General features: G+C 57.7%; 1 protein-coding gene across 1 annotated transcript in view; it reads right to left on the reverse strand.

Annotated features, from left to right (window-relative positions):
• Nucleotides 1-2,872: 2,872 nt before the first annotated feature.
• The window catches only part of CAMK4 (calcium/calmodulin dependent protein kinase IV), a 193,702-nt gene continuing 172,108 nt past the window's right edge, over nucleotides 2,873-24,466 (reverse strand). The window contains exons 8-13 of the mRNA XM_058677394.1: nucleotides 23,169-23,259; nucleotides 21,360-21,434; nucleotides 9,036-9,111; nucleotides 6,352-6,478; nucleotides 4,175-4,327; nucleotides 2,873-3,345 (exon numbers count right to left, since the gene is read on the reverse strand). Of these exons, the coding sequence (XP_058533377.1) occupies nucleotides 2,989-3,345; nucleotides 4,175-4,327; nucleotides 6,352-6,478; nucleotides 9,036-9,111; nucleotides 21,360-21,434; nucleotides 23,169-23,259 (879 nt within the window). The 3' untranslated portion in view covers nucleotides 2,873-2,988. The remainder of the gene's footprint in view (nucleotides 3,346-4,174; nucleotides 4,328-6,351; nucleotides 6,479-9,035; nucleotides 9,112-21,359; nucleotides 21,435-23,168; nucleotides 23,260-24,466) is intronic.

Raw genomic sequence — 24,466 nt, forward strand, 5'->3', positions numbered from 1 at the left:
CCAAGCTCAGCACAAAAGAAAACCCGTGAGTCTGAGTGTGTCTGATGGCAGTGTTGGTCCGCGCCTAAGGAAGCGCGGACATGGCAGCAGTGGTCAGGGTCCCTCTCGGGGTTATGAGCATGATGGCACCACCACTCCTTACCTGCCTGCAGAGCTGGCATGCCCCGATTTGGAGAACTTCCTGTTGGCCAAGGGGGACAGTGCCCAGCCTGGTCCTGTTACCAGGTGCTGAATGGAAACCTGGATGGCCACGGTAGCTTTCAGTAGGCAGTGCCACCTTGGGCAGCACGACAGAACCCACCTGCTCCAGGCTGGACCAGTAAGGGTCTGTGGTTAGAGCAGAGCTTGGCAAGGCTCTGCAAAGGGCTGCCCCTACAGCCCTGCCAGGAAGCCCTTGTTTGAAGCACCAAGGGCAGGAATGGCCAGTGGCTTTTGACTCACTTGAGGAATATTCACGTTCGCCCACCACTTGTGGAAAATGGAGGCAGCTCAGCTATAAACAGAAATGCAAGTGTCGTTTGGCGTAACAGTTCTCCCAACTTGTGCTGAATAAAACAGTGCACAACCCCGTGAGGCTACGGGCCGCCTGACACACTCCTGATTTTGGAAAGTTGGTACAAAAATAAATATTAAAAATATTTTGGATTCATTGACTATAAATTCATGTAATTTGGACATTCTTCATTAAAATATAACTACATGGGTTCTTTAGAAGGGTACCAGGAAGGCTGCGTTCCTCCAGGAGGTAGCACCTGCTGCGGACGGTGTGCTCTGCCGTGGTGGCCCTCCAACACTTGGGGAGGAGACTTGAGGATGTTTCTGTCCTGTAAAAGCACCTCCCGTGTGCTCATCTCAAAATGAAACCAGGAGTGATGGAATTAGCAGTTCTAACACACAACATGACGTTCTGTGCTGTGACTCCATGTAAGCGTAATGTTAACGGAGTAGTTCGTCATCACTTCTCTCTCCTGCCGCCCTTCAGCTAGTCTGAGACAAACACTATAGATCTCATTTGGCTTGCAGTATGTTGGCTTAAAAAAAAGTCACTACCCTCCCTTGGGCTGTCCCTGTACAATGTCTGCACTGACTAAAGGCTTGTTTCCGAAATGACTAGCTTAGTCACTGCAGGGTTATCAGGGCTCAGTTTATAAAATCCCCACAGGTTCTCAGCATGCAGATTATGGGCTATAAAACAATTAACTCGAGTACTCACACAAGGGGTGGCTGGTCACGCTGTTCCCTGGCCAGTGGCCAGCCCAGGGCTGGAGGGAGGCCACACCTGCCCAGGGCTGGAGTGCGTGCTCGGTCTCCCTGCCTGCTACTTCCTCACCAGGCCCCTGACTGCAACACCAGCTGAGTCTTGGGAGGGGTGCACCAGGAACTCCATCTCCCTAAATCGAACTCAAGAAGGTGTTCTCAAGGTTAAATGCAGGGCATGTTTTCTAATAGCCCTGTGGAAATTCTGACACACAGGGACGAGGACAGAGGGCGCCTTCTGCTGGGGGCTGTGTGCATAGCAGGACCACCAGCCCCCAGGCCGGGCTGACGGGCTGGCCACAGGGGCAGCAGGGAAGCCGGTCCTGCTAGCCCAGAGGCCCCAGGAGCTGGAGCAGGAATTCCCTTTTCCTACTTGATAGTTTTGAGGAAGCACCAGAAGGATTTAAGACCGTATTCGAAGGGGACAGAAATGCTGGTTTTTATTCATTTTGGTCTTTGCAAATAATCCTTATTTAAAAATTAAGGATACTCATAAAAAAACTCATAATATCCTGATAAAATGCATTTCAACTTAAACTTAGGATCAAAATAAAAAATAAATTTTGAGAATAAGTAATTTCTGTAGGGGAAAAGTTCCCAAGAAAGAAAAATGCTAATCTGGGGGAGAAGCCCCATAGAAGTACCAGCGTGTCAGCTCCTCCGCTGTCTCACTGGAAATCGGCAGGGTTTTAAACCATTTTTGTTTGTTTTTCAAAAGTGAATTAAAAGTTGTACTATTGTAAATTTCTTGACCTGGAAAATTTTTCAAAACTATGTTGTAAAATGGGGGCACTTCCATTCCAACTCTAAGAAGATACGCCAATTTCCATAAACATCTGTTGCCAAGCAGTATATTTAAGTCACAGCCAATGGGCAGAAAGCTGGGGTTTTCGGAACAGTATTTCAATCCTTTGATAAAGTTGATCTTTAGTGGGATCTCAGTCCACTCCCGGGTGGACATGTGGCGGTGGCCCTTGGAGGAGACTTGCCTTCAGTGCCTGTTACAGTCCATCAAAATGTTCCTGTTTGTGGGGCCATATTAAGGAGCAAATACCCTTTCTTTGGGGAACTACTGGCCTTGTTTAAGTGTAGCCTCATTTCCTCCTCAGCCCCCCGAGTCTGGTCCAGCAGAAACACCTTGCCCTGGGCAGATGTGGAAGTCGGGGTGCACGAGACTGGCCCCCAGGACTCCCTCGTGCTGTGTGGGGAGATGCCTGGTATCCCTCGTGCCAAGAATGGCCCGAGGTGGCCTTTGCCACGCGAGCTGGGGCCGGTGTGGCTCCATGCCCCTCCAAGCGTGCAGCGGCCTTCTACCACCGTCTCCTTGGGAACACCAAACACGCTCATGACAAAAAGCGAAACGTCAAGCTCACAAGAACACATCGACAGCACGCCTGGCAGGTGCCGAGCAGGCGCCCAGAGAAGTCACCTCGTGAAGGAATCCGGGGGACCCAGCATGCAAGGCTCCAGGGCAGAGCCCGTGTGCCACCACGCGGACGTGCGCCTCGGTGCCGGACGCGCCAGGGAAGGGGTCAAGGTCACTCACCGCCAGGGTCCCTCACATGCCTGGAAGCACTGCTGGTGCCGTAAAGCGGTCACATGCATGACGTCAGGGTTATCGAGTGGTAGCTATGTATTTGCACCTCAGAACATCACTATATCATGCTTTCGCACCGCCCTGCTACAGGACGAGGTGCGTCACAGGCCGGGGAGGGTGGAGGCAGGGCCACCCTAGGACTCGGGCAGGGTCACCCCCTGCTGCGGCGCTCCCAGTCCCGTGGCAGGGCTCTCTGGCTCCGCCTCCTCCACCGTCTTCAGCTTCTCGCCCAGGCTCTCCTCCTGCTCCTGGGGCTCTCCTCCAGCCCCCGTCATCCCGTCCTCCAGGGCCTCGGGCACCAGCCCCGGGCCCGCCTCTTCCTCCTCCGCCTGCACCTTCATGCGCTCGGCTTCCTCGGCTGTCGGCAGGGCCGTGTCCCCTGGGGCAGGAGAGGGCTCCTGGGTTGGCCTGTGGTTCTCCTGGCTGGTGGCATGGCTGCTGCTGCTGGCACTGCCCAGCCGGGACGAAGCCACAACTGCCTTCACGGCTGCCTGGAGGAGAGATGCCGTGTGAGCGCCGCCTCATCCGGCCCTGCCTGCCTTCAGGGAGCACGCCCTCCCAAGGGCCACCCCGAGACCACCGAGCGAGAAGCCGCCTGTCAGATCCAGGTAACCCTGGGAACCTGCTGCAGTGTTGCCCCGACTGCTTCAGGGGATCCGTTAGCCAGGCGGCAGGCCCCGTGCTGCTGAGATGTGTGGCCAGGTGCACTCGAGGCACCGCCGTCTGACCCGGTGGTCGGCTCGGCCGGGGAGGACCTTGCCTCTGATCCTGGCTTCGCTGGCACCCCTGCTCACACGTGGGCCCTCAGCACCAATCTCCCTTACACAAACCTGGGGCACCCACATGGTGCCCTGTGCACTGGAAGTCACAGTTTTCAACAAGTAGCTGCTTATCCACATTACTAAGTAGACACTCAAATGCCTGGCTGTTCACATATTCACAAGAAACACATTTCTGGGCAGCTGCCAGTGTCCAGAATGGCACTGTCCCTTCATCAGTTGCGTCAGCATTACCACTGCTCCGGTGACCGCCACCAGGGTCTGTGTGGACCCTGTCACTGCCCGTGTCGGGGTCTGTCCTCACACAGTGACCGCCACCAGGGTTGTGTGGACCCTGTCACTGCCCGTGTTGGGGTCTGTCCTCACACAGTGACCGCCACCAGGGACTCTGGCGGGGGTTCCTGCAGCATGTCCACAGGCGCCCAGGACTGAGAGCCACAGACAGCATGTATGCCTGAGGGGCTGGACCTGGCCTCCATGGCGGGGAATCTCAATTCTGGGTTATGATTTCTTAGGGCAGAACAAGGCCTGGCTGTCCCACCTTCAGCTTGCGCCGGGCATTGAATTCCTGCAGCTTCTTCTGCGCGGTGTCCATGTGCACAAAGTTGGCTGCCTTCCCGGTGACCCACGGGTGCTGCAGAGCCTGGAAGGTGGTGAGCCGCTTCCTCGGATCCAAGACGATCAGCTTCCTGACCTGGGCGGGCAGACAGAGCAGGCTCAGCACGCTGACCATACCAGGCCCATGCCCCCACTCTCCATGTATGCTTGCAGGGCTCCTGTGGGCAGGGCCAGCTTCTAGGGTGGCCCAAGGAGCACGAGACAAGTGTTGGGGCCACCTGAGATGTGTGTGGCAACGCTGTGCAGTGCAGCTCGGGGACACGGGTGCTGGCTGGCCGGGGCTGCGGGCACTCTGAGGGCAGGGCAGGCCTGTGCACCTCACAGTTGCCTGGAATTCAGAACTCGGGAGCCCTCTGTGTCACAGAACCTCTCCCGCCTCACTGCGCCCGGGCAGGGCAGGAGCCAGGGTCGCAGGCTGACCTGCCCGTGACTGAGACGCTGCCAAGGCGTCCCCACGTGTGAGGCTGAGCAGACAGTCAGCTGCCAGAAGCGCTGACTGAAAGCCAGCTTGCTGGCACTCCGAGACACGCCCAGGAGTCCGGGACCCTCGGCATGGCATCAGCTCAACAGTGGGGTGGGCGACAAGTGGCAGACCAGCGGCCTGGCCCGCCCAGTGCCAGCCCTCTGCATGACAGTCTGCCCACATGTACACAGAGACCAGGCAGCAGCCAGCGCAGGCTCCCCTCAGGCCATGAGCTGGGAGGCCCCCACTGCGGATTGCTGCCCTTTGCTATGGGTGTGGGGAGGGGACAGCTGGGGGGCTGCTCAGGCTTCGGTCCTGCCTGACGGGGGGGGGGGCTGGCCTCTGCTCCTTCCCACAGTCCGCACATGGGCGTGTGCCTCGCTGTCCCAGGCCACTGCCGCCACCTCTCTCCACCGTTATCAAAACAAAGGGGCCTGGAAAGGAGGTGGAGAGAAGCAGCTTGCCGAAGGCCGGGGGCAGGGGGGACGAGGCCTGAGCCCGGGAGGGCACGGCTCTGGCAGGGCAGGGAGTGCCAGGGGAGCCAGTCTGTCTCTACACATGTGCACCCAAGCTGGCCTGCATGCCACACGTGTACCGTCCTGGCCCAGGGTGTGCAGGTAGTGAGGGGAGACCATGAACAACGCCAAAATGAGGGGCTCTGGGAAGGTCAGTGCAGGAAGCAAACCAAGGCAGGCAGGATGGCCATGGAGAAGAGGGAGGAGGGAGATGAAGGGAGGGGAGGAGAAAGATGAGAGGAAGAGGGGGAGGGGAGGGCGGAGAGTACGGGGCTTCCCAGGGGCTCCAGTGGCAACAGGGCTTGAGAGTATTGGAGGGGTGTGTGCATGTATACCTGGGTGTGTATATATGGGTATGTATGTGTACATGGCATGTGTGGATATGTGTGTATATATGGGTGTGCATGTATAGCTGGGTGTGTATATATGGGCATGTATGTATACATGGGCATGTGTGTGTTGTGTATATGGGTGTGTGTGCATGTATGTGTACTGGTGTGTGTGCATACATGGGTGTGTGGGGGAATGTGCGTATATATGGGTGTATATGTATATATGGGCATGTGTGTATATGCGTGTGTGTGTACACATATGCCAAGGGTAAGGTGATACAGAAGAAAGAAAAACAATGTGACGAGGCGAAGAATAGGGCAGCTGACGCAGGAGCCACACGGTGAGGGGACACGCAGGAGGAGCAGGAGGCCCATCCTGATGTCTGCTGGGGGGCTGTGTGGGCCCTGGCAGTAAGACCACCTCTCTGGGCTCTCACATCTGTGACCCTGGGGTCCCTTGGAGACCTGGCTGCCGGCACCAGGAGTCAGCTTTGGGGACTCCTGGGGGGCTAGTCACAGAGCAGTGCTTAGGGCCTGGGCACGGGGAGAAGCCAGGGGCCCTCAGTGACCGTGGGACAGCACTGGCACAGCAGGGCGGGGCTGCAGCACCAACGAGCAGCCACTGTGCCAGCAACCCACAGCAACGTGAGTGTGTCCACGCTCGGGGCACCGCCAGCCACAATTAACCTGGGTCCTCTGCTGACCACTTGCTCACACTGCAGCTGGGTGGCGGGTCACAGTGGAGCACCTCCCTCGGCGAGGCACAGTGCCCAGCCAAGGCCACACTCACCAAGTCCTTGGCGTTCAGGGAGACCTCGTCCCACCACGGTGAGATGAAGTAGTACTCGCAGTTGAGGACCCTCCGGAACATGAACTGGTCGCCCCTCTCATCGTAGAATGGCTCAAATCCACAAAGCCTGTGGGGACAGAACACGGGCAGCACGGGGCACTGACGGCCTGTCCACGCCCTGCCAGCTTCCAGACTCCAGCCCCAGGCCATACAGGGTCTCACTGCCAGGAGTAATGACACGGGGGTCGGGGCACAGCAGGCTGATCCTGGCGTCCCCACGGGCACGAGGCAGACTCCCCACAGAACCCCGACTCAGTGGAGAGTGAGGACTCCGAAAGGGGTGGGAAGGGGAGATGTTCCTGTCGTCCAGTTGGCTCCTCTGAGTGCTTCCAGAGATGAGGGGTGGGTGGAGGCGCCTGCCCACTGACTGTGGACTCTGGGTGAGCGGGGCCAGACCTGGGGTGGCTGCCGGACAATGGCCAAGTCCTGGGGGTAGTGACTCCCTGTGTGTCACCATGGTGACGTCTAGCTGAAGTCTCCTTCACTTCCAGTTCAAGGTCAGTGGGAAAGTGGCCAGGACATTGCTGAGACTCTAGACATACGCATATGTGCACACACACACACAGCATCATACATGCACAGGGACCTGTGGGTACCCGGCAATACAGGCTCCCACATGTACATATGCACACACACACAGGAACACATATACACAAGGCACACACATAGGGGGTTTAGGCCCAACAGTGAGGACTGAGGTGGAGGCCAGGGCTGGCCAGCTCTGGCGGGAGTGGGTCACACAGCAGAGCCTTACGCCTGTGTGCAGAACTGCAGGCTGAGAGAAGGACCGAGCTGGAGGTTGTGCTGCCCACTGCTCCTGACCGGTCCCCACACAGGCCAAGCCCGCAGTGCGGTGCACACACACGAAGGTGGACAGGCGCTGGGGGAGATGAGTGCAGGAGGCGGCTGACGGTGCTGTCCACTCTCCCAGGACACAGCATTTCAGTGCCATGACTCACCCTGCACTCCTGTGCCCCTGCTCTGGCTCCAGTGCCCGTGGCTCACCCTGCACTCTGCTCTGGCTTGGACCTTCTCTGACAGGACAGGGTCGGCGTGGGGAGGCCACACTGCACAGCTGAGCCTGCACCAGTGAGTGAGACACAGTGGCCCACTGCGCGAGCTGCTGGAGTAACAGCTGCTGCGTTCACTGGCCCACACGCAGAAGCAGCCCGTGCAGCCAGTGCGGGGCTGTCCAGCGTGCAGTGGATACGTGTGGGGCAGCCTTGGTGTATGACATGACAGGCGCTCACGTGACTCACGGTGGGCGAGGGAAGGAATCGCACCGCCTGAGTGACCCTCACTGTCGGGATAGCGTGTTCCTCACTCAGTCCGCTCTGTTCCCGGCTTCCCTGCACTGCTTCTGTGGTTCCTGTTCTCACCTGAGGGCGGAGACAGTCCCTCTGCCCTGACGCACACCTGACACAGGAGCAGGGTGCTGGACGAGGTCCCACTTCCTACTGCACTCAGTGCCGAGCGCGGCGACAGAGTCCCCACGTGCTGGCTCCTTCCGGGAAGCACAGTTCTCTGCTTCCCCCAGTCACTGCCAAGCTTCAGAGCATTCTGCACACAGGAGGCTAAACACCACACATCTCGTCTGGGTTGAGAGCTTCTGGTTACCCCACCTGCGCCGTGTCCCCCGTGGGACACAGGGTGTGTACAGTATCCTGACTGAGCCGTGCCCCTCTGGGTTACAGCGTGTGTGCTGCAGCCCTACTGGTCCTGGTAGGACTTGTCCCTCACGTTACGGTGGGCCATGTGCCGAGGCCCTAACTGACCATGTCCTCTCCGTAGTGCACTGATGGGCCTCTGTGAGGGAATCAGGCTTGGCTGAGGTACAGGTGCAAGGGATTAGTGTCTAAGAGGAAGGGACCTCAGTGGCCACTAACTCGCTCTCCCTGCTGGATGTGGACACTCTGAGGCGGCGGAGCAGGCCAGGGAGTGGCCCTTGTGACAGCTGACCATACCAGTTCCTCATGAAGTGGCCAGTGTGAGCTGTGTGCCCACTGCAGCCTCGGCAGACCAGCCGCCCTGAACAGACGGCCAGAGCACAAGTTCCCACCGCAACCGGATCTCGTGTTTGGGATTTAACTCCGGTGGCCTGGCTGCCAGCTGTCTTCCAGCCATCTGCCACCCACTGTCCCAGGTGGTGCACAAGCCCCTCAGCAGCTCCGGCAACTCTATCATCTTGCCAGCAAATTCCCCAGAACTCCTGCTTTCCCAGACACAAGCCCTGAAGAGCAGGGAATGTGAGCAGGAGACATGCAGCCCATTTCCGTGGTCTGGATAAATCAACGTGCATCCCACCCAGGCTAAGAAACACAAGCCACAGGTAAATGAAGGCACTCCCGAGTAATCAAGTGCCGATTCTGTCCTGTTCACCTGTTTCACACAGGGTGCCACCAGTAGATCAGGACCAAGATCAACAAGGGGACTCGGGTTTCGCGCCCATCAGCCTTGTCAGAAGGCACATCACTCCCCAAAGCCCCACACGCCTCACAGGAGACGGAACCTTGGCCCCCTAGAATGATGAACACCAGAGAACTCATCCACCAATGACATCCTGTGTAAACAGGAAGGACATGAGCTTCAAGAGCAGGGTCGTTTCCAGGGGCCTTGGTACTCACAGGATGTAGGTGATGACGCCCACTGACCACATGTCCACCTCGGGCCCATAGGCACAGCCTCTGAGGATCTCTGGGGCTGCAGAGAGTGAAAGGACTGTGTGAAATTGGGGCTGGAGTTCAGCATCCACTTGCCAAAGGGAGCAACACATGAAAAGACAGAAGTGGCAAACTCACAGACCCAACTTCAGAACAGTCCATTGACACCACACAGCAAGGGCTGCACCTCCTCCACAGGGAGGGAGGGAAGGAGGGAGGGAGGAGGGAAGGAAGGAGGGAGGGGGGGTGGATGAAGGGATGGGGAAGGGAAGGAGTGGGGAGGGAGGAGGAGGGAGGGAGGGGAGAGGGGAGGGAGGGGGGAGGGAGAGAGGGGGAGGGGGAGGGAGGGAGCAAAGGGGAGGGAGGGAGGGGAGGGGGGAGGGGAGGGGGAGGGAGGGGAGGGGGAGGGAGAGAGGGGGAGGAGGAGAGGGGGAGGGGGAGGGAGGGAGCAAAGGGGAGGGAGGGAGGGGAGGGGGAGGGGAGGGGGGAGGGAGGGGAGGGGGGAGAGAGAGGGGGGAGGGGGAGGGAGGGGAGGGGGGAGGGAGGGAGCAAAGGGGGGGAGGGAGGGGAGGGGGGAGGGGGAGGGAGGGAGCAAAGGGGAGGGAGGGAGGGAGGGAGGGGGAGGGAGGGAGGGGGGAGGGGGAGGGAGGAGCACAGTGCACAGGAGGGAGGGAAGTGCAGCGGAACACAGCAGCAGCAGCAGCAGCAGCGAGGGTAGCAGGGACAGGGGCTGGGAGCCTGGCAGAGCCTGGGGCAGGGACCATATGGCCTGGCAGCAGACCTCTGGATAGGTCCCCGAGAGCAGCTGTCCCCACTATCACTATGAACTAAGAAGGGGAGACGTGTGGGTGCACACGGAGGCTGCCCCATCAGCTCCTGCCCGGCAGCTAGGGGCAGCTAGGCCTCTCCGTCTGCAGCACTCCAGAGCTGAGAAAACGGAGGCCACTGGGACTCAGGGTGGGGCTGAAGGGACGCGGGCAGGCCCACGGCCCAGGCCCATGGCCACCTGTTTCAAGCCAGACTGCAGAGGGGGTCCTGGGGTCCCAGGGAAGGAAGGGGCTGCTTGCTCGATTTTTCACGTCTCCGCCTTCCTTCCCGGCCCACCCTTCCTGGCCAGGATCTGCTCCTTACGCAGGAGCAGGAGTGCCAGCATGGAGGGTTGGCAGCCTGAGACGCTGGCACTCTGGAGCCACAAGCCTCCCCTGTCTGCAGGTGGGTTATTCCTGGAAAATCTCTTCCTTCACATTTGATGAACAGAATGAAGACCAGGGTGTGCCCCAAGTCAGCCCTGTCCCTCTGTCAGCTGTCACTTCCTGGGGCACTGTGCCCCTCCCAGATGGCACCCCGAGGCCCACAGTTGATTCTTACTTAGGACTCTGTGGATTTCAGCACAAGAGGCACTTAGGTCTCCACTGCATGCGGAGAGGGGAGGAGGGAGGGAGGAGGGAGGGAGAGGGAGGAGGGGAGAGGGGAGAGGGGAGAGAGAGGGAGGGTGAGTTAGGGTTAGTCACACAGCCACGGCATCTCTCCAGGAGCTGAACGCATGTGTGTGCTCAGTGCATGAGCACGCATGTTCAGCACTGGCATGTCATATGCCTGTTGAACATGCATGCTCAGCCCCATGTGAGTGTATAACTACAGACACACACACACTGGGGAGCACCCATGGGTGTCTACCTCTGACGTCTGGCCGACCCACACTGGCCAATTTCTAAGGTCACCCTGCACTCTAAGGTGCGACCACTGTGGGGCTTGGCACAGGCCTGGCTGCTGAGGTTCCGGACGAGGGGAGGTGAATGCATATTCACTGCGCATGACCTGCTGCCTGCTGTGCCCCCAGCTGGCCCTGCAGGACTCGTCCTGCACAGCCAGGAACTCAGCCTGGCATGGGTGAGGTGGACTGTGCGGCCAGCTGTCCTGGCTCCCCACCCGAGGGCTCCAGGAGAGTGACCGCTGGGGGACACTGTGCTGTTGGCTGCACCGCCCTCAGCATATGGCCTCCTCCACAGCACGCATGCGCCAGAGGTGGCTTCCCATAGCCACTTGTGGTGTGAAGGTTGCCCACGGCGGGCAGCCTGGCATGGGGGCAGAAGGCAAGGCTTTGCTTTCTGTATCACTGAACTTAAAAGTATTTTTTAAGAAAAGGACTTATGTTTCAAAATTGTAATATAAAATTGGGGTGAAGCAACGTTTGAGTCCTTAGGGCACAGCCTGGTCCCACTCTCAGTCACTTGCAGATCTTTGAACTGCTGCTAATATGACCTTGACTTGCGTCCAGTCAGACGACACTCAGGCCGCCTGCCCCCTCCATGAGCCACGGGTGTCTTGGGGCAGCGTGGACTCCGCACGCCAGCAAAGCCGGTCTCGTGGGCTCTGCTGCTCTGAGGCAGCCTCAGGGGGATCCGCAGCTAACGGCTGTCTGCTAGGACAAGGGTAGATGTCACCTGGTCTACCTCTGACTGCCCCATGACAGCTGTGCTAACAGCTGTTCTCAGCTCAGGAGCCTCACACACAACACCAGGGCAGAAGTCTCCGCAAAGGTACCAAGTGGTTCTTCAACATTTTAAGGGGCTTAGAACCATCTTAAGGATCAGTTGCTACTTCCCGGTTTTCTGGCTGTTGGCCACTCGCCTCAGCACACACACGATGGCGCGGCGAACAGCCAATGCTCCTGGGCTCCCCAATCGGCATACGCCTGTCTGCGGCACGGGCTAAGCTTGGGGAGTCCTGAGAACAGACCCCCACGGCCACTATTTTAAGTGGATGTGAAACACCAGAAAATCAAGTCAAAGCTGGCGTGTGGTCACTGCGACTCCACTGACGTCACAGCGTGCTGGAAAACCAGTCGTCTGCTGCTGACAGCCTCATTGCCCCAGGGCAGGGCACGCACAGCTGGGACACAGTCGGCCTCGTACGTGACGGCATGAGGTGACCGGAAATGTGGCCAGCCTGGTGTGCCTTCTCAGGGACACTGCCAAAGACGATGCTTGGAAAACGGTTAACTCTGGCGTCCCGCACACCCTCCTGTGATGACGCCTCCCGAGCCAGCTGTGGGTGTTCGGGCACAAAGCAGTCCTTCCCAGTGTCTTCCACCCACTCGCCGTCAATCACCTCCTTCTCTTCGTGGATGTAATACCAGAGGCGAGGACGTGGGGAACTGCATTCCCTGCACGTGGCTAACCACGGCCTGGACGTGGGTGTGGAGTGTGGTGGAGGCACTGCTGCTCGCAGAAAGACCGTGGGACCTCGGGGAACAGTCCAGGAGGAGGGTGCCTGCTGGCGTCTCACACCACCGCACCAGACTCAACACCTGCACTGGGAAGCTGGCTGCAGCTGCACACCACACAGTCCCTGGGGCAGCACTGGAGGTCTGCTGGGACCACTGAGTGAGCAGAGTTCTCCTATTTCTCCACCAGCTGATGCCCTCACTTCACAGAGACCAGCCTCTGTGCCAACTGCCCACCCCAGCGGGGCAGACTGTTCCACAGCTGATGCTGGTGTCTGGTTTGAGCTAGAGGTCTGTGCGGCACACCCCCCAGCACTCCCAGAGGTCTGTGCGGCACACCCCACCAGCACTCCCAGTCTGCCCCAGGTGCTTACTGTACCAGCACTGTGGTCTCTGCTGCACTGGTGCCCAAGTAGTTGTGCTGCCCAGCCATTGGCTGGTGCAGCATGACCGCCCTGGGATGCCTGATAGTCTCACAGCCTTGCCAGCTCTACACTTGACAACGCCAAAACTTACAGCAACGACCACGAGTTCCTCTCTGAACTGCAGACCCATACACCCTGCCGCCCACACCCACTCCCACACTGAACTCCGGCAGGCACCTCCAGGTTAGCCAGGGCCTCGCCTGCTGCTCCCCAACGAGGCATGTGCGCACGGCCCTTTGTGTCAGCTCTCCCCTCTTCTACCTTCAAGTCTCCCCTGGCCCTGTGCTTCACCGGCACCTCCAGCAAGCTCAGACCCAGACATGCTGCTGCCTCAGGCTCTGTGCTCCTCCTCCCACCAGACACGTCACTTCCTGCCCCTCGCCTCTTTGGAGCCTTGGTTGTAAATTCCACTCTCATGTTTTGGCGGCCTCTCGGACTTTCAGTGTGTCCACAGAGGATTACTCATGCTGCTCCGTCTCGTGCCACCGCACCGCACCATCCTTAGGAAGGGTGGGTTTTTGCCTTTCACAGGCTGATCCCAGCACCTGCAACGCACAAGCCTGGTGCCGAGACTCTCAGCAACTGCTCACTAAATGCGGAGGGGCTGAAAGTCCACAATACTAAAAGTGCTACAGCACACACCTTGTTTAGAGCAATCTCAGACCAACACAAAGACCCTGAGAGACTCTTCTGAACCTGAATTTCAGCTTCAAGATACACCTGAATCCAAACCCCAGCTTCTCTCTAGGCCCCGCTGGTAAAAGACAAGGTACGCCATGGGCAAAACGGCTTTCCTCTCCGTCTGGTTCCTGGCCCAGCCCCATTCATCCGGCGGAGATGCTGTGACCTGCTGGCAGCAGACAGGTAGGGACACAGCCTGTCCACCCGCTGAGCATTCTCTGCAGCCCCCAGCCCCCTTTCTCACCATCCACAGGCAGCACACCCAAGCCGGGCAGGCAGTGCACAGGGCCTCCTACTGCGCACTTAATTCAACTTGTTTCTCCAAAGTTCTCTGTAGGAGGAGGACACCACTGTGGAACTAGAATTAATTCTTGCTGGAGATCAGCCCTGGCTCCATTGCTCAGTGACGTAAGCCCACACCCTCATCATTTTACTCGTTCTAGAAATGTGCCAGACACATGCACACATAGGCACATGTACACATACTCTCAATAACCACATGGAGAGTTCCTGCTTCCGGGCTCCCATGTTCTAACTCTTCCATGTGCTCTTCCACGGACACCGTGGCTGTCAGTGCCCACTTGGCCTGGGCCGTGTGAACCCAACGTGGCAAGTCTGAGACGGGGGGCAGTAGCAGCCCCACGGGAGGGCCAGTGTGACCACAGCCTGGCACAGCTGCAAGACGAGTGAGTCCGCAAGGTGTTTTAGCCATACAACTCTGAGAGCTTAGATGACCATGTCCACAGGACACACTCCCCTGGGAGGCCCCTGCACGCAGCTCAGGGAGCTCCGGAAGACGGCTTCCTAGCTCAGCTTTCGCTTCTGACTCTTACAGTGTCTCTGTGACAGGTATGAGTGTCCACCTGTGCATATCTGCCTGTGTCTGTGTGTACAAGTATGTCCACATGTATCTATGTGTAAGTGTCTGCATCTGTGTCTGAGTGTATAATGTTTGAGTATGTGTACATGTGCCTGTGTGTGCATCTGTGTTTGAGTGCAGGTGTCTGAGCATGCATGTGTCCTGTATGGGCGTGTGCCCACGTTTCTGTAGGCGTACCTGAGTCTGTGTCTATGTGCCCCGTGAATGTGTGTCCATATGTGTGTCTGTGTGTATGTGTGTGGTGAGGCTGTGAGTGTGCCTGTATGTCTGTCTGTATGCTGTGTGAGCGTGTATCTGTGTGTGTGCCCATGTGTCTCTGTGTGTATTTGTGCGGTGAGTCTGAGAGCGGGCCTGTGTGTGTGTGTGTGTGTGTGTGTCCTGCGTGAAAACCCGTGAATGTGCTGTGTGAGTGTGACATACAGTCTACCTATAACAGGGAGAGAATGAATTATTCTGCCCAATATTAAACCTCTCTGTTTCTCCTTTTTTAACCTGTCAGCAGGGCTCACTGTGACAACACGGTGAGCTTTCAGGGCTCTGGGAAGACTCCGTATCTGCGTATCCCTCTGTAACAGGAACCCCGAGCGAGTTTCTGCCAGAAGAGGCTCCAGGTGCAGACTTAGGAGTTCTGCAACGCTTGCTCACTCGCTCCTCGATGCCAAGTACCTCTACGCTGTCTTCAAACCCAAACACTGTGTTTATTCACCGGTACTACAGGCTGCAGAGAAGGGCAATGTTCTGCTCACGGGCACTTCACCTTGTTGAGGCTTCAGCTAAGCTGTGCCAAGGGCCACCTCGGCAAATGTCAGTAGAAACACATGGGGACTGAAGGAACAATGAGGCCCAGAAGAAATGAAAGGGAAATTACAAAAGTCATGGAAATGAGTGCAGAAGACAGTACAGCAAGAAAGCCTCAGGGATCCAGCAGGACCAGCGTGAGGAGGGCACGCCACCCGAGGGCACGCCACCCGAGGGCACGCCACAGCGATGCTACCCACAGCGAGACAGCAGAAGGACCAACGCATGTCAAGGACTGAAAAAACAACCAAGCAAACCCAAAACTGGTAGAAAGAAATAATTAAAATTTAGAACAAAACAAACCAAAACCACACAATACATAAGATCAATGAATTGAACAGTTTTTTTTTAAATAAACAAAAGACATACACTGTTGGCCCAACTAACCAAGAAAACGAGGGAGAGACATAAATGAGAACCAGAGACAAATGGGAAATATAACAACGGACACTCACGGATCCACAAAGAGCCATCAGGAACAATGACAAACACCTGTGTGCCAACAACTGGACAATCCAGAGAGGAGAGGTCCCTGGACACGTACAATCTAACTCGAGCCATCATGACACAGAAAAAATAACTAAGATGAAGGTTGAATCTGTAATAAAGGCTCTTGCAACAGAAAATCCAGATACCTTCACGGCTAAATTCTACCAAACCTTTCAAGAACTAATTCCAATTTTTCTCAAACATTCATAACAAAAGAAAGGGAAGCAAACCTCCCAAACTCCTTTTATGAGGCCAGCCTCACATTAATTCCCAAACCAGAAAAAGATAAAGAAGAGAACTATAGACCAATGTCCCTGATGAACACAGAGGTGAAACTCCTCAACAAAGCACCAGCTCACCGAATCCACACCACATCAGAAAGACGGTTTACGAAGTAGGATCTTTGCTGTGCAGGCAGGGCTCAACAAACACAAGTCATATGAAACAACAAATTTACAAAATTCAGAATAAAAACCATAGGATTATTTCAATAGACCCAGACAAAGCATTTGATAAAATACAGCAACTTTTCATTATAAAAACCTTAAGTAAATTGGGTAGAGAATTAATATTCTTCAACACATAATATGAGAAATCCATAGGCAGCATATGCTGCATCAGAACAATTCTCAGTATATTACTATGCTTCTGATGTTTTAAAGAAACAACCCTTTCTGCTGCAGATCAGGGCTGTTTATTTCTTGAAGACGACAAGGGCCAGCCAGGGGAAGGGGCCAGGGGCAAGGGCCCAGCCAGGGGCCAGGGCTGGGCAGGGGCAAGGGCCAGCCAGGGGCCGGGGCTGGGACAAGGGCAAGGGGCAAGGGCCCAGCCAGGGGCAGGGGCCAGGGCCAGCCAGGGACAAGGCGCAAGGGGCAAGGGGCAAGGGGCAAGGGACCAGCCAGGGGCAAGGGGCCAGGGCCAGCCAGGGGCAAGGGCCAGGGCAAGCCCGGGGCAAGGGCCAGGGCAAGCCAGGGGCAAGGGGCAAGGGCCCAGCCAGGGGCCAGGGCCAGCCAGGGGCAAGGGGCAAGGGGCAAGGGCCCAGCCAGGGGCAAGGGGCCAGGGCCAGCCAGGGGCAAGGGCCAGGGCAAGCCAGGGGCAAGGGCCCAGCCAGGGGCAGGGGCTGGGGCCCAGCCAAGGGTCAGGGCAGGGGCAAGCGCTCAGCCAGGGGCCAGGGCAAGGGGCAAGGGCTCAGCCAGGGGCAAGGGAAAGGGCCCAGCCAAGGGCAGGGGCCAGGGCCCAGCCAGGGGCAGGCCTTTGACAGGCCACTCTAGAGGTGCCTTGGTGTCAGGGCACCCAAGAACCAATCCACATGGGATCCACCCCAGCTGGCTCTGGCCTGCTCAGCTGGGGTGCCTGAGCTCCAGCCTTGGTCCTCCTGGCCACCCACAGGCCTGTGTGGTGAGCCGTGCCTTCTAATTCCAGGACCTATGGGTGTCAGGAGCTGCTGTTTCTGAGTGTGTCCTGGTAGACACCCCGAGTCCTCGCCTCATCAAAGAACAATCTGTAACACCACATTCTTGCCACAAAGACTCCCACCAACACTGGACTCGGGGCTCACTTCCAACCCTTCCCGTGAACAGTCTCTACCTACCCATCCTTAGAGTGACACCAAACAGGACCCACATACATGGGCTGGAATTCAGGGCCACCCTCCAGGGCATAGTGGCCTTCCTTGTAAGCAGCCTGATTTTCTGTAGAATGATTTCATCACTATACAGAAAATTTCTGAATCCAGACGCCTGGATGTGGCCCCGGCTGAGACCCCTGCGACCCTGGGGAGCAGTGGTGACTCAGTCTACCTCCTTCCCCAACAGTCCCTGTGGCGACACACCAGGGAACATGCAGAACTAAGCTATGGCCACTAGATGGCATCCCCAGCAAGACGGTCCTGTTTCAGCAAGAGACTGAATGCTGTTCCCAGCACGTGGTGGGCTTTCAGAATGACGAGGGGCAAGCTGAACATGCTGCCCCCTGAAAGCCGTGTGTGTGGACTGCTGACATGCCAAGGCAGCAGGCCCTACGAGAGCAGTCTAACTCGCTGTCCCAGAGCCATCAAGGCGTATACTTAATTCAGGGGATTTCAGAGAGCTGCCCTGACCCTACGGCCTGGCCTGGTGAGCGTCGCCTGACCCCACGGCCTGGTGAGCATTCACATCCCTCCTTCCTAACCTCATCCTGACCTTGGGCAGCAACACAGGGACGACAGCTGTGACGTCTTGGCCTCCGTGACCTGGCTCTCCCTGCAGCCCCCACCAGGCCCCTTGTCATGGCTGAGCCTCCCACCCTGTCCTGTGGCCACTCAGACGCCTGTCTGTCAAAGCAGCCCACTTGCTTCCCCTCCAGACCCAGAGCAGCAGGGAACTCATGACACCAACCAAGACGTGCTGCGCACTGGCCGCTCCTCCCCGATGCCTGTGACCACCTAGGACAGCAGACCGTGCCAGGCTGCCCTAGTTACCTATGCTTCCCTGGAGTCTGTCAGACACTCGATGTTGGTTTCCTAAGTGACCAGTCATCGCTTCACAGAAGGGCCACTCGGCCACACTGTGGGCCAGAGCTGCCTGCCACAGTCACAGCTGCGGCCAGAGTCCCTTCGAGTCTGCTTCTGACCCTGCCGTCCAGGAAACGGGCCCAGCCCACACGTGTGGGACCTGCTAGTGCATGCTGTTAGACAGCCAGGACCAAGCCACTGCTCTGCCTCCTGTGGGAAATCCTTGCCTTGCTTCAAATTCTGTCCTCAGTTCTCGTCTACTCCTTTTGTCCACCGGTTGGTGGCTGGAGATAAGACAATCAACCCCGAGCCACTGACCTCAGGGCTCCCTGCACCCCGCTGTCTCCATGACCTGGAAGCAGAACAGAGACGGGGAGGAACAAATGGGACTCATGCTCTTGGCAAAGCACACGTGGCAGCATGGGGTGGGATGGCTGTGGACAGTGGCAGTGTGGGGTGGTGGGATGGCCGTGGACAGTGGCAGCATGGGGTGGTGGGATGGCCGTGGACAGCGGCAGCATGGGTTGGGATGGCCGTGGACAGTGGCAGTGTGGGGTGGTGGGATTGCCGTGGACAGTGGCAGTGTGGGGTGGTGGGATGGCCGTGGACAGTGGCAGTGTGGGGTGGTGGGATGGCCGTGGACAGCGGCAGTGTGGGGTGCTGGGATGGCCATGGACAGTGGCAGTGTGGGGTGGGATGGCCGTGGACAGTGGCAGTGTGGGGTGGTGGGATGGCCGTGGACAGCGGCAACGTGGGGTGGGATGGCTGTGGACAAGTGGCAGCGTGGGGTGGGAGGATGGCTGTGGACAACAGCAGCGTGGGATGGGATGGCCGTGGACAGTGACAGTGTGTGGTGGGATGGCCATGGACAGTGACAGTGTGGGGTGGTGGGATGGCTGTGGAGAGTGGCAGTGTGGGGTGGGATGGCCATGGACAGCGGCAGCATGGGGTAGTGGGATGGTGGTGGACAGTGGCAGTGTGGGGTGGTGGGATGGCTGTGGACAGTGGCAGCATGGAGTGGGATGACTGTGGACAGTGGCAGCATGGAGTGGGATGACCGTGGACAGGTTGGTGGCAAACGTCCCCAGAGAAATCAGCCCACTGCATGCCTGAGGCTATGCCACGTCACTGCATTTTCCTGGCGTGGGACCTGCTGCATCTATGGCATGGTGGGAGCTTCCTAACTCTTCCTAACTCTCCCCTTAAAGCACTCCCCCCAAGTTCCCACAAATTTATGGCTTCAAATCCCACCCCTCCCCAGGTGTCAGGGTAAGGAAGTGAGCAGGCTATGCGGATGGAGACTTTCTGAGTGGGGGGCAGAGCCTTAGTCCACCTAATCTGAGGAGCTCACAGGGCTCTGACACCCCACCCAGCAGGGACACCTCCAAGGGCTCCTTCTGTGACCCAGGGAGCATCTTCACCAGACCCTGCAGGTGCAGCTACCTGGATCTGGACTTCCCATGCTCCATCTCTGTTGTTATTTTGCTGCAGCAGCCAGGCCAGATGAGGCCAAATGAGGCCAGATGAGGCTGGACGAGGCTGGACGAGGCCAGCCTGGCTGAGCCTGGGGCTGCTCCGCACAGGCAGCCCCGGGATCATGGCCAGCCTCCTCTGACGTGATCCCCGGTGGACAGGGCGATGTGTGAGCCACAAGTGCGTGGGCCACAGCAGGCAGGCACACCCTTCTAGACCCTCCCTTCCACATGTGGACGCCAGTGGGGAGGATGACAGCAAGCAGCTTGCAGGGCCTGGGTGTCCAATCCTGGGATCCCTGGGACCCACAGAGCTGCCATCAAGGGGCAAGAGGACACCCCGGGGGAGGGACACAGGCTGGCCTCTTGGGGATCCCCAGGGACCCACAGAGCAGCCACCAGGGTGGGGGTCACCCCAGGGGAGGGACACGGGCTGGCCTCAGGAGTCATAGCTCTCCTGAATACTCTGGGCTCACAGCTCTGACTTTGGCCTCAAGCTGCCGCAGGGCCAGTCAAGAGCTTGTGGCATGAGGCGAGGGTTTCACAGAGAGCCAGGGATGCTGCCCAGTGTAATCGGTGGCTTTGTGGAAAACAGTGGCAAGGAGGCGGCAGGTGGCCTCCATCAGGAAAACCAATTCATCAGAGGGACACGCAGGTATGCAGAGGAGGTTGATGCGCACAGACATGGATCACAAACGTTTAACTTCCACTCCTTCAGAGACCAAGCAACTCTGAGATTTAAAATAAGAGGGGACCCTTGCAAAGAGGTCCTTGGCAAACATTTCACAAAAGGAAGTTGTACCAATTCATGTCCATTAGTATGGAGGGGAAATTGTGCACCATGTACCCCTTGTACGTGGGCTGGCCTTTCCCAGCACTGACGGCTGGACGAGGGGGCTCGGGGATCACGGGACCCTCTGGGTTTCTGTGAGTGAGGGTGTACGCTCCACCACGGGCTCGTAATAGACTTCCTTCAGTGAACAACTCCCTGCTCTCCTCTTGGATTTCTGGAGTCCGTGGAGCTACCCTGGCAACCACTCTGGGCTGACCCTGACACAGAGCAGAGCACAGCGGGAGGCTCTGTCTCCTGCTGCTTCCGCAGGCACTGCCCAGGTCTGCTCTATCTACCCCTTCACAGACCGCACATCCTGGTGGCACCGGCCCAGTCAGCCAGACCACACTGTGGATAGGTGAGTGACAACACAGGGCTGAGTGACAGGGCAGGCCTGAGCATGCAGCAGGTGTGTAGGGGACAGCTGAGTGGTAGTGTGGGGACAGAGCTTGCTGCCGCAGAGGGCGCCAGTCTCATCTAGCCCAGTGAATGCCAACCAGAAACCTCCCTTCCTGGGCCTCCAGCTGTGGTCTGTGCCAGCAGCTCCTGATCATGGCAGCCAGCAGAAGCTAGATTGATCCGTTAGAACAGATCTGGGAGGCGGGATATGTCCATAGTCCATCTGGGAACCCAGGCAGGGCTGGCTCCCAGAGGCCGCCTTAGCCAAGAGGCCAGTGCCCTAAGAGGCCAGGCTCCACCCGGCATCCTTGCTATCCTGTCCGCCTGTGAGTGAGCACCAGTCATTCTCCTCACACTCCCAGCCTGTGGGTGGCTGCAATTCCAAGGCCTGGTCCCACAGGCCTCTGTCCACTGCCCCCACTCCCGGTGGGGGTCCTGCTCCTGCAGGCATGCAGTGGCCAACGACTCCGCCCCCAGCACTGAGCGCGGCACACCAGGTCTCCAGCACTTATGAGGACAGGACCCTGGCTTTGCAGAAGTCACCAAGGGTCACATCAAAACAACCCAGCATCACAGTCGGTGTGGGGGTGCCTACCGCAGTACCCCGGGGTGCCGCACACGGTCTTCATGAGCACCTGGTGGTCCACGATTTTGGAGAGTCCGAAATCAGCTGACAATGCAAGAGAGAAATTAGGTGAAGCAAACTGTGTCTTGGCCTGTGTCCAAGCTTGCCCCGCGGAGCCAACGTGGGTGCCCACTTGCCTGTCTGTATGTTGGGCAGGAGGGGCTGCAAGTGCACACAGGTCACCTGGGAGAAGCTCAGAGCGAGCCAGTCAAGTGCACTTTGCATCAGAGGGAGATGCAGCTTTAGGTGCACCTGCAAGACCTCCCACTGGCCTGTACATTTCCCCACCACTCTCAGCCGTCAGCTAACAAGCTACATCTCCTTGATGTACTGGTTGTCACGTTGCACGTGCTGCAATTGTATTAATTCTGAGATGTACGTTACAGTAGATAAGGGATGGCACAGAATTAGGGATCTAATTCAGAACCTTTTTTTTTGCTTATTGAGACAACAAATTAAACTTTTTAAGCCCTGAAAATAAACAGATATCAAAGTTCATCTGGCTTGAACATATGTGAAGTCAGTTCTAGTGCCCTGCAATTACAATCTACTCTCACTTGAAGAATGGAAGAGGAATCCCCTTTTCAACTTCCTCCAAGCACGAGGGAGGAGGGGCTGCCTCCCTCCCCCAGCCACCAGCCCAGGGCGGCAGGCGTGGCAGGCAGGGCAGGCACGGCAGGCGTGGCAGGGCGTGGCAGGCGTGGCAGGCGTGGCAGGCGGGGCAGGGCGGCAGGCGGGGCAGGACGGCAGGCATGGCAGGCAGGGCAGGGCGGCAGGCGTGGCAGGCAGGGCAGGGCGGCAGGCGGGGCAGGCCCATCTCTGAGGAAGCCCTCTCTTGCCTGCCCAAGTCAGGGTCTGTCCATGGTCCTGCACTCACTCTAACAAACACCTTCTAAGGATCAATGGTCTCACTGGACGGCTGAGGCAAGGGAACCCCTAGTTCTGGCTTCCTCGGGCACCTTGCACCACCTGAGCTCCCCAGGACTGAATGGCTTATTCGTCATGTTGGCACCTGGTGACGCGGTAACCATGCAGGGAACAGTGCAGGTCTGCTAAGCAGAGTCCACCCAAGGGACACACTTCAAAGCTTCCATGATTGACAGTCTGAAAAGTGGACCGACAGTCTTTTCCGGAAGACCAATCAGAGCCCAGTTCAGGTCAACCATAACTTTCACACAATCTTTTGGTTACTGGGAAGGGAGGGGGTTTGCCTGGGAGGATGGGGAGGTTCCCAGAGTCAATGAGGCTTGTGTGTGAGAAGCCTCACAGACAGCTTACACATGAGTGTCACGGTCTACATGTGAGGGCTCTTGGGAATACCTCACAGACTAAACCCCTTAACCTCGTCAATCTCACGCTTCTGAACTCATCTGAACTCCCCTCGCCCGCAGTGTAGGGGTGCATTCTGGGAAACAGTCACAGTTTGTCTCTGCTCATGCCCACAGGGGTTCAGAGCCTGGATTCGCCAATCTACACCAAGCACTTTGTGTCGAATTGTCAAGCAATCTGCACAGTAAGTGACAAATTTCTCATCCCCTGCTCAGGTACATGAGCTCAGCATTGTCAGGTCTCTGCTTGGCCGCTGCTGACAACCTTCAAGATCCCCGCTGAGACCCTGGCATCTCTTAAGAGTGGGTCCATCTCTGTGCCCGCGGCCAAGCACTGGCTGCACGCACCAACTCCCAGCGAAGGCCCCAAAATCAGCACCAGCTCCCCACCGAGCTGCATCCTCTCGCAGAACCCACGCCTTCCGCCCCGGGACCTCAGAAATGTCCTCACCGATTTTGAGTGGCGCGTCTGGGGCTGGCGTGGCATAGAGCAGATTCTCCGGTTTGAGATCACGATGGACAATCCCATTTTCATGCAGGTACTAAACGGGGGAGAACAACGGAGGGCATTTGTGCAGTTCTGCTTATATGTCCAACATTTATGCTAAATCTTTTAGGAATTGTCATAATATTAACTTCTAAAAACCAACACATGCACACACACACACACATACACTATGATTTAAAAACAGATTTCATATAGTAAAATATTTCCAACTATACCCACTTAGAGTTCGCAAAATGTGAAACGCAACTCAAACGGCACGGCCTCAAGTCCCAGAACAAGCTTCCTGCATGTGGCGTATCAGCTATAGCTCTCTTCATTCACACCCCATGTCTGCTGGAATTAGCCAGTTATCAACCTAATGCAGACTCAGCTTCCAGCATTCATCTGGTTCACTACCTGACAAGCATCAACCATCTGTGTGAGCTTGGAAACTCCGCCATGGCAAAGACTTGGCGGTTACTGCCGCACTCAGGCATGGAAGAGGGGAGAGGAGTGGAGAGGAGAGGAGGGGAGGGGAGAGGAGGGGAGGAGATGAGAGGAGGGGAGGGGAAGGGAGAGGAGGGGAGTGGAGAGGAGTTGAGGGGAGGGGAAGGGAGAGGAGGGGAGAGGAGAGGAGTTGAGGGGAGGGGAAGGGAGAGGAGGGGAGAGGAGGGGAGAGGAGAGGAGTTGAGGGGAGGGGAAGAGAGAGGAGAGGAGGGGAGGAGATGAGAGGAGGGGAGGGGAAGGGAGAGGAGGGGAGTGGAGAGGAGTTGAGGGGAGGGGAAGGGAGAGGAGGGGAAGGAGGAGATGAGAGGAGGGGAGGGGAGATGACGGGAGGGGAGGGGAGAGGAAGGAGATGAGAGGAGGGGAGTGGAGAGGAGGAAAGAGGAGGGGAGGGGAAGGGAGAGGGGAAAGGAGAGGAGGGGAGGGGAAAGGAGAGGAGGGGAGGGGAGTAGAGGGGAGGGGAGTAGAGAGGAGGGGAGGAGATAAGAGGAGGGGAGTGGAGAGGAGGGGAGGGAAGAGGAGGGGAGGGAAGGGGAGGGGAGAGGAGGGGAGGGGATGAGGGGAGGGGAAGGGAGAGGAGGGGAGGAGATGAGAGGAGGGGAAGGAGGAGATGAGAGGAGTGGAGAGGAGGGGAGGGGAGGAGATGAGAGGAGGGGAGAGGAGATGACGAGAGGGGAGGAGTGGAGAGGAGGGGAGAGGAGAGGAGGGGAGGGGAAGGGAGAGGAGGGGAAGGGAAGGGAGAGAAGGGGAGGGGAGAT

The sequence above is a fragment of the Ochotona princeps genome, chromosome 19 (genome assembly GCF_030435755.1).
Source record: "Ochotona princeps isolate mOchPri1 chromosome 19, mOchPri1.hap1, whole genome shotgun sequence".
Lineage (NCBI taxonomy): Eukaryota > Metazoa > Chordata > Mammalia > Lagomorpha > Ochotonidae > Ochotona > Ochotona princeps.